Here is a 9616-nt window from a genome sequence, read left to right as displayed (position 1 = left end):
CAATACATACCTTGGTAAGGGGGTCACGGTTTGGTGCTGGTTCAGTAAAACAGGAAAAATAGAAAGGCTAAGTTTTCTCACAGCATTTGAAAGTTACACCTCCTGGGGGGCTGAGCCCCCACTGTTCTTAAAACCTAGTGACGCCCCTGGAGTCAGACCTCAAGTCTGAATGGCTTGAGTAAACAAGAAATCTACGGTCAAACTGGAAGATATGTCCATTAGTGAGTATAACTTTCGGCTCATTTCCTGGGCCTAGAAGTTATCATCATCCATATGAACACATGAAATGTTTATTCTGCTTTTATCTCCTTGTTGTAGGAAAGCCATTAGTGACACATTTTTATCGTGGGTCAAGTCTGCCAGTATCTCTGGAATGTTTCAGCATTTGATTGAAAATCCTGCGTTAAAAACAGATTGTGGGGGTGGTGTTGTCTGTCTGTGTGTGTGTGGGGGGGGTTGGGCAACGAAACAAAAACATACACTTTTAAATAGTATAGATTCCAGTGAGCCTTTGACCCTGAACTAAATAAGTGCTCCCAACAAAATGGGGGAAAGGAACAGCAGACACCAGGGGGCGACGTTGGTCTCCAAAATAACCTGTGAGAGAGAGAGAGAGAGAGAGAGAGAGAGAGAGAGAGAGAGAGAGAGAGAGAGAGAGAGAGAGAGAGAGAGAGCGGCTGTAATATCCCACTTCAACGTCAGCTCGATTCAGTCACACAGCTCTGGCTCAGACATGGCTGAAAATTTATCTAACGTCTGCTCTTTGTTTCTTCTGACTTGCGTGGCTAGATGCAGAATCGCTGTTTAATCCACTCCACAATTGGCACGTCGCTTTGCATTATGGTCGATATTGTTGCGCCCCGTCTATTACATTTGGATTTAGAGACTTATGCTAATTAATTTCAATTACACCCCTTTTCATCCTCTTTATCACCGTCTCAAAAATGCGCACAAGTACGACCTCAACTATTTATGCCCCCCTCAGAAACCACAATTTGCATGTTTAATATATTCATTGTGTGGATTAAATTAGCACATGATGCAACTCCACATACAGTGAGGGCCAGCATGTGAGGAGCTTTAATGATAAGAAGTGGAAGACAGGGGAACTAATAGACTCCAAGCTATTAGTATCACGGTGGGACTAAAGCAGAATGCTTCATTAAACTGAATTAAAGCAGCCCATGTGTGATCGTACTCTGATGGGATTCCCATGTGGTGACAACTCCCAAATAACAAAGGAAATGCAACTTTGTACAAAACACGTTGAGTCCAGAGTTATTGCCCTTATGCATGGCAAAGGAGGCACTGGAGTTCAGTCGATAGTTTTACTTGCACTAGATGTTTCCATGGTGGCCTTGGCTGTGAACATCTTTATAGGCCTATTATCTTTATAGCGTCTTTTATCTGACTCGTGCATTAGTTTCCGACCCCTGCATGCTGTAATAATTGCACGGCAACATTAGAACGTCTTGTTGCGAAATGTGATATTTTTACGCGGTAAAGTAGACATTATGATGACCAATATAATTATAACGGGTACATTTCAGACCAGAACCATAATTTCCTCGACTGCATTATCGGACTTTAATTCGGCGAATGTGTAAAACATTTTAATTTCCCTGTTACTACCCAAGCTTGGCCTGGAGGAGAAGAGGCAAGGGAGAGAAGAGATGAGGAGCGCAACTGCACTTAACTGGTTTTGTTGAGAGGCTCCAGTGCGCGCTCTGGCTGGCGTCGCGAAGCCCCAATCAGGTGGCATTTCGCGCGGTCTTTGAGCTCACCATTGGCTAGTGGGGAAAGAAGCTGCGCGCAAAACCAACCCGCTGCTCACACTCGCCTGACAGAAGCCGAGCTGAGAACATCATCCGCTTTGAGCGCACTGACACACCGATTACATTCATGCAGCGAAGTTGAGGGGGAAATACCTCCTATTCGTCATTGTCTTGTATAGAAATGTTATTTAATTTTTTCCCCTCGTCCCCGCCCACTCCCTTCTAAATGCCAGGAATTGCCTGTTTTTGTTGTGTGACTTTTTAAGAAGAAAACGGCACTCTTTGTACGCACAGGAAGTGTTGGCTATATGCACCCTGGCTCCAGTCTGACGCCAAATCTCACAGCCGGCTGCAGAATTGATTAAATCGGAGGTGCTCGGATCAGATGGCTGTGCTTCACACCGCTCATGTCAAAGGAGAGGAAACTCGCAACCTTTTTTTCCTCCATTCACGCTGACTGCCTTTTTGCAGCCAGATAACTTGGGAAATGCGCCTTTCTTGTAAAAAATAAGGAGTACATTTTTTTTAAAAAAGTACTTTTCTCCCCTCGTCTTGAAGTGCTCTTTGAGGGAGTAAGCATGATTCGATTGCTTTTACTGGTCTCCATCCTGGAAGGAGCGCTCTCTCAGCTCCGCTACTCAGTGGCAGAGGAGCAGGAACCCGGGACTGTGGTCGGGAATATCGCGGAGGATTTGGGGCTGGACATTACTAAACTTTCCGCTCGCCGCTTCCAGACAGTGCCTAGTTCACGGACACCTTACCTGGAAATGAATTTAGAAAACGGCGCGCTTGTGGTGAGAGAAAAAATTGACCGGGAAGAAATCTGCAAGCAGACCATCCCGTGCCTATTGCACCTGGAGGTGTTTTTGGAGAATCCATTAGAACTGTTTCGCGTCGAGATTGAAGTGATGGATATCAACGACAACCCACCCAGTTTTCCCGAAGCTGACATTTCAGTGGAGATATCCGAGAGCGCCATCCCCGGGACGCGCTTCCCAGTGGAGAACGCATTCGACCCGGACGTGGGCGCGAACGCTCTCAGCACATACGCCATCACCAATAATAACAATTTCTACCTGGACGTGCAGACTCAAAGTGACGGGAACAAGTTTGCGGAGTTAGTGCTGGAGAAGCCTCTGGACAGGGAGCAGCAAGCTGTGCATCGCTACGTGCTCACGGCTGTGGACGGAGGCAACCCGCAGCGCACCGGAACCGCCCTCCTGGTCGTTAAAGTTCTCGACTCAAACGACAACGCGCCCACTTTTGACCAGTCCGTCTACACAGTTAGCTTACAGGAGAATTCCCCCGTGGGCACCCAAGTTATTCAACTCAACGCTACTGATGTTGACGAGGGGCAAAACGGGGAAATTATTTATTCGTTCAGCAACCACAATACCCCGCGGATTAAAGATTTATTCAGCATCGATGCCAGAACAGGCAGGATCGAAGTGGCCGGTGAGGTGGACTATGAGGAGAGCAACACACACCAGATTTATGTGCAGGCTAAAGATTTGGGGGCTAACGCTGTCCCCGCTCATTGTAAAGTGCTCGTGAAACTCGTGGATGTGAATGATAACACTCCAGAAATTGGCTTCAGCACTGTGACTGAGTCTGTGAGCGAGCAGGATGCACCTGGCACCGTGATCGCACTTTTCAGCGTATCGGATCGGGACTCAGGTGAGAATGGTCTGATGAGCTGTGAGATCCTCGGAGATGTTCCTTTTAAGCTCAAGTCGTCTTTTAAAAACTATTACACAATCGTGACGGACGGCCCTCTGGACAGAGAGATCACAGAGTCATATACTATCACAGTGGTGGCAAAAGATAAAGGCCAGCCCGCTCTTGCCACCAGTAAGTCCATTAAAGTTCACGTCTCTGACGAGAATGACAACGCGCCCCGTTTTACACAGGTGGTTTATGAAGTGTATGTGACAGAGAATAATGTGCCTGGAGCTTTCATACACGCTGTGAGCGCGTTAGACCCTGATATTGGTCAGAATGCTCTCATCACTTACTCCATATTGGAGTGTGACATACAGAGCATGTCTGTGGACACTTACGTTTCCATAAATCAGGACACTGGTTACCTTTACGCACTGCGCTCTTTTGATTATGAACAGCTCAAAGAGTTCAGCTTCATGGTCCAGGCAAAGGACTCCGGAACACCTGAGCTCTTCTCTAATGCGACTGTGAACGTCATAATAGTGGACCAAAATGACAATGCCCCAACTGTCATAGCCCCCATTGGTAAAAATGGCACCGCTAAAGAGCCCCTGCCACGTTCTGCTGAGCCTGGCTACCTTGTGACACGTGTCGTGGCGATGGATGCAGACGATGGCGAGAACGCTCGAGTGACCTACAGCATCTTGCGGGGCAACGAACTGGGCACATTTCGTATGGACTGGAGGACAGGAGAGCTGAGGACCGCACGTCGGGTCTCTCACAAACGGGACTCTCAGGGCCATTATGACCTGCTAATAGAAGTAAGGGACAACGGGCAGCCCCCCTTATCATCGTCAGCAAGCGTGAGCGTGATATTAGTGGACAGTGTGGTCGAAGGTCGCAGTGGGGATCGTGGCACTGCCTCCAAGGCGAAGGAGACCTCTCTTGACCTGACACTCATTCTGATTATAGCTCTTGGCTCCGTGTCTTTCGTTTTTCTGTTGGCTATGATTGTCTTAGCCGTACGTTGTCAAAAGGACAAGAAACTAAACCTGTACACTTGCCTGTTGGCTGGCGACTGCTGCATGTGTTGCGGCTCCTGTTGCAGCAGGCACGCTCGAGGCCGCAAGCAGAAGAAATTGAGTAAGTCCGACATCATGTTGGTCCAGAGTACCAATGTGACATCAGGTGTTGGGCCTGTGGGGCAGGTACCTGTGGAGGAGTCGGGAGTGGGGAGTGTGGGAGGAGGATTTGGCTCCCACCACCACCAGAACCAGAACTCCTACTGCTACCAAGTTTGTCTGACACCAGAGTCTGCCAAAACTGATCTGATGTTCCTAAAACCATGCAGTCCCTCACGAAGTAATGATACGGATCACACCAACCCGTGTGGCGCCTTAGTTACTGGTTACAGCGACCAACAACCGGACATCATATCCAACGGCAGCATTCTTTCCAGTGAGGTAAGTGACATTCCCTCACCAGATGCATGTAATGTTAACATTTAACATGATTGTATTCATCCATTGCCTTTTCTATTCACTTAATTTAAAAGCAAAGTCCTCTGAAAAGTGCGCATTTTATTGACTCACTGTTAAGCTCTGAGGCCTTTAATCATTTCCACGCGTAATGGAGATTGTACTAGTCAATTGTTGCTACATCTCATGTGGCCTTTTATTTTTTTATCTTCTCATGTCGGATAAAGCAGACGGTTGGTGTGTATTTTTTCTCTAACGAGATCTAAATTTTTTAGTTTTTATATTTTTACAAAAGTATACTTTCATATTATTTAGGATGTCATATATATATATATATATATATATATATATATATATATATATATATATATATATATATATATATACTGTAATATACAGTATATACATGCATACATACATGCATACATACATATATACACACACACACACACACACATAGTTTATTGCAGCGTTTGTACATTGTGTAACTGCATCCAAAACCATTTTTGTTCTGGGAAATTGCCAAATAGGGGGACTTGATTTGTTCCATTTTTTTTCCCCTAAATAATAGCTGAGCACCTAACTAACTGCCTGGAAGGCAGCTCAAATTACATCGCCCTGTGTGTGTGCATAATATTTATTTACATTCATATAAAGATAATGTTTGTTTGTGTATAATACATTTACTTAGACTCCCAAGATATATTGAAGCAGAAAAGTGAGAAGAAATGCGATAAGTGAGTTGGTGGCCCCATTTTGTGCTCAGCCTGTGCGTTTTGCACCAGAGAGCTTTGAGGACTTGAAGCTTTTTTGTTGATTGCAGTGTGGCTGGAGTTTTGCCAGACAGCCAGTCACAGTCTTGCCTTTGCTAAGATTTAAGTATTCTTTGCACGACCCAGCATGGCAGCAGCGTGAACAAAGGTTGTTCAGTCCTAGCGTAGGCTGGCTCAATCATTTACACATTCAATCGCCTCCTAACCTACTCTCCACTGCTCTCTTCTCACCCAGTCATTAAGTGGATGCGTGCGTGCAAGTGGATGCATTCTACATTCACACTTCTTGTTCCACAGCATTCCTAGTTTTCAATGTATGCATTTCTTGTCCCATGTGTTCCTCGAATGATTGTATTCACGTGTCTACTTTTAGTTGAAATGACTTTTTTTTTTTTTTTAATACATTTTCTAGAATAAACATCAACGTGCGGAACTCAGCTACCTAGTGGACAGACCAAGACGTGTTAACAGGTAGCAAAAAGTGCACTCTTCTCGCTTGCTCACACTCACAGAGGCACACACATCTGGATATTAGCAATGTGCTGACTGAGCTAGACGGACCACATAACCACTCACTACCAGAGGACCGCTAACATCTAGCTGGGCAAAGGGAACCACAGTCTATTCACAGATCTATAAAACTGAATATTACACCCATCAGTATTAGTCTTGTGGATTCTGCATCATTAATTGTGGCTCTGAGAGACTACATGGTTCCCAATGTGTCCGTAATGTAGCTCTTCAATTTGGCACCAGTCCCATAACTGGCAGAGCGGTACCTATTAAAGCTCTAAGACTGGATTTCATTACATGCCATGTGTAACATCCAATTTAGAATCATGATGGCCGCCGTGACGGTATTAACGCATTTATGTGTTAGTGGGTTCTCTCTCTCTATCTCTCTCTCTCTCTCTCTCTCTCTCTCTCTCTCTCTCTCTCTCTCTCTCTCTCTCTCTCTCTTTCAGTCTCTCTCCCACGTTCTCTTTCTTTCAGTCTCTCTCCCGCTCTCTCTTGCAATCTCCTGGCCTTTCTTTTAATCCCCCTCCCACTATTACGGTTTGGCCTCCGTCTCTACCCATGAATTATGTTTGTTCTCCTACCCCCCTGTGACTAGCTGTATTGTGCCTCTCTCCTACAGTTCAGCCTTCCAAGAAGCAGATATCGTCAGCTCTAAAGACAGTGGTCATGGTGATAGTGAGCAAGGCGACAGTGACCACGATGCCACGAACCGTGGCCATTCTGCCGGTGAGTACTTTCAGAAATACATATCTTTCAGAATGATACGTGTGCACATGTGATTTCGCAAATGCCATTTTTTCATTTAAAAAAAAGACTGTTCTGGCTGTGCAATGTTAATCTTGTATCCATTATCGGAACCGTATAGTATTGATTGCCTTTTACCTTCTATTGGAGGTTACAAGACAGTTAAAAGTTTATTTGGCTTTTCCTAGTTCCTCTTATTTCCCAACTGCTCTTTCGTTGAGTGGTACTGAATGGACAGCGACTCACAAGAACAAGGTCTTAGGCCTGCAGTTCTTTCGTGGCATAATCAATAAATGCGCTGAAGTGAAATGAATAGGCACAGAAGCTGAAGTGACACAATTAGATGCATTTCATTCAACTGTATGAATTTTTGCTTTCCTCCTGTTTCCTCCAATCAGCTAACCAGCACTGTCAGAAATAAGTTTAGAGTTTCTATTTTTTCCCCAGTCTACACCGAAGTAATGAATCATGAAAAAGGGCCATTTCTGAACTTAAATGTCCTGTAATTGTGTGTTTTTGACTACAGTATTATTATTATTATCATTATTACCTTTGTATAACTTCTTAACACATTGCCTTTATAATGCATTACTCCAAGGGAAATTAGAACTTGCACTTTGTTGTGTATTTCTCTGTTGCACAACACTCTAAGGCATTTGTTCTCAAATGGGGGTATGCATAGCCCTGGGGTTACTGAAGGAACTCCAGGGGGTTCACAAGATTTTAAATAAACAAACATGCAAAAGCCCTTTAAAAATAATTATTGAATTAATTAAATGTTTCAGGAAAATATAAGTTCATAAAACAAATTTTATGTTCAGTAGGTTATTCAATTTCATTATTTTAAAAACTCAGCTTTTCCCCTACGCTACAATGATTCGACACAACTTGTCACGTGCCACCACTCGGAACTTGAAGACGCAAACAATGGAGTCGTGGTTGAAGCGTAAGTCTTCTAAAAAACGGAGGCACAAGTACAGTAGAAGGCCAAACTAGAGTCGGCAAAATTATGGTTCTATGTTGAAGATATTTGGTCTTAATTGGATTTATACCCACAAGTTGCCACCCACCCAAGGTACTGTGTTTTTTCTGTGTGGAGAAACTCCCCAGTATGGAAAGTACCAATTGGCTGCCCTAAAAGTTGTGAGAAGTCGCTAAATGACGTCATCACCTAATTTGCATATTTGACCATTTGCATGGACAGCTAGTCCCCGGATTACGAATGAGTTCCATTCCTACGCTGGAGAAATAACCCGAATTTCCACGTAAATAGGAATGAACCCTTTTATGCACCCCTAAAAACCCTCTAAATCTCAAAATAACTATCCGAAAAAATATATTATAGCCTACACCATTGTACTGTCTTCGCCAATACATTGAAGCTAAGTCCTAGCTAGACAGCGAGCTATACTCCAAAATGACAATGTCAGACGTCCATGTATGAATGAAACTGAAAGAAAAATGAAATTAAATCAGTCTTATCTTCGATAACAGCAATTCAAAGTTGTGATTATAGCTAGCAGCTGAAACAGCAATAACAATCCACACAAACGCTTAGCATGTATCATTTAATGTCCGCACATCTTCAAAAACAATCACATAAACTCGCTCCAAGTATTCGACCACAATTGAAAATGCACAATAAACAGTACAAAAGGTGTTATATACAGTTGTTGCTCTGTGGATGCTTCACAAGCAACAAATGTGCACGCAGGCTTGCAGCTGTAATGTTTCCCCTCTCTCACTCACTCGGCTGTACGACGTCTCCATGTGGGAGCGAACGCGTGCGCACATGCGTTCTTATCTACGTGCTGAAGTACTACCTGCTCTACGCTTCCCGCGCCATAATAAAAGCATCACAAAACAAAAGTCAACATTATAAAAAAAAAAAAAAATACACAAGCAAAATGGCGGACGGAACTCCCCCGTTGTAAAGTTCAAATCACATAAGGCGGATACATCGTAACCTGGGGACTACCTGTAATTTTAATGGACGCTGTAGGAGAGCGGAATAACGTCGTAAGAGAAGCAAAAAGTGAGTAAAAAAAAACACCCGGAAAAGTTGCTACATTTGTCGCTTGTCGCTTTTGACAAAAAATAAGTCTGCAACAGGCTTTGGAAAGTTGCCAGATTAAGCGAGAAAAGTCGCTAAATTGGCAACATTAACTAACAGTTGCATGAAGCCAGCCAGATGTGGGAAGTAACGCGTTGCATTTACTCCGTTGCATTTACTTGAGTAACTTTTTGAGAAAAATGTACTTCTAAGAGCAGCTTTACTAGGCCATACTTTTTACTTTTACCTGAGTACATCTGTGAAGAAGAAATGCAACTCTTAATCGGCTACTTTGGGCTACACTAGTCATTGCATTTTTCCTCTTTATTCTACATATTAGATTTGACTTTTTTTCTTGTTGCCAGAGACACCTACAGTAGTGCTACCAGTTTTACCAATGAGATGTCGCAACAATAATCACATGACCCCATTATACCAGACTCAAGCTTGCCATTCTATGATCACTCCTGCCTGTTCAATCATGTGGCGTCTTTAAAGCACCATTAAAAATTCAGTATTTCACATAGGGGTTAGACATGACATGAAAGCACAGATTTTAAATGGTAAATGGAGAGTACTTATATAGCGCATTTATTTACCTCTCCCCCAGTT

At 43.7% G+C, this 9616-nt stretch overlaps 1 protein-coding gene across 4 annotated transcripts in view; it reads left to right on the top strand.

Annotated features, from left to right (window-relative positions):
* Window positions 1-1780: 1780 nt before the first annotated feature.
* The window catches only part of LOC130920331 (protocadherin-10-like), a 39087-nt gene continuing 31251 nt past the window's right edge, over window positions 1781-9616 (top strand). For 3 of the 4 annotated variants that reach the window (XM_057843455.1, XM_057843454.1, XM_057843453.1), the window contains exons 1-3: window positions 1783-4900; window positions 6101-6159; window positions 6827-6933. In XM_057843455.1, coding sequence (XP_057699438.1) covers window positions 2354-4900; window positions 6101-6159; window positions 6827-6933 — 2713 coding nt within the window. In that variant the 5' untranslated portion in view covers window positions 1783-2353. Of the gene's footprint in view, window positions 4901-6100; window positions 6160-6826; window positions 6934-9616 lie in introns of all 4 variants that reach the window. The other variant, XM_057843452.1, reaches the window with a different exon arrangement.

This window comes from Corythoichthys intestinalis, chromosome 8 (assembly GCF_030265065.1).
Source record: "Corythoichthys intestinalis isolate RoL2023-P3 chromosome 8, ASM3026506v1, whole genome shotgun sequence".
NCBI classification, from domain to species: domain Eukaryota; kingdom Metazoa; phylum Chordata; class Actinopteri; order Syngnathiformes; family Syngnathidae; genus Corythoichthys; species Corythoichthys intestinalis.
Note: the sequence above shows the minus strand (reverse complement) of the source record. Positions and strands in the feature narration are given on the sequence as shown.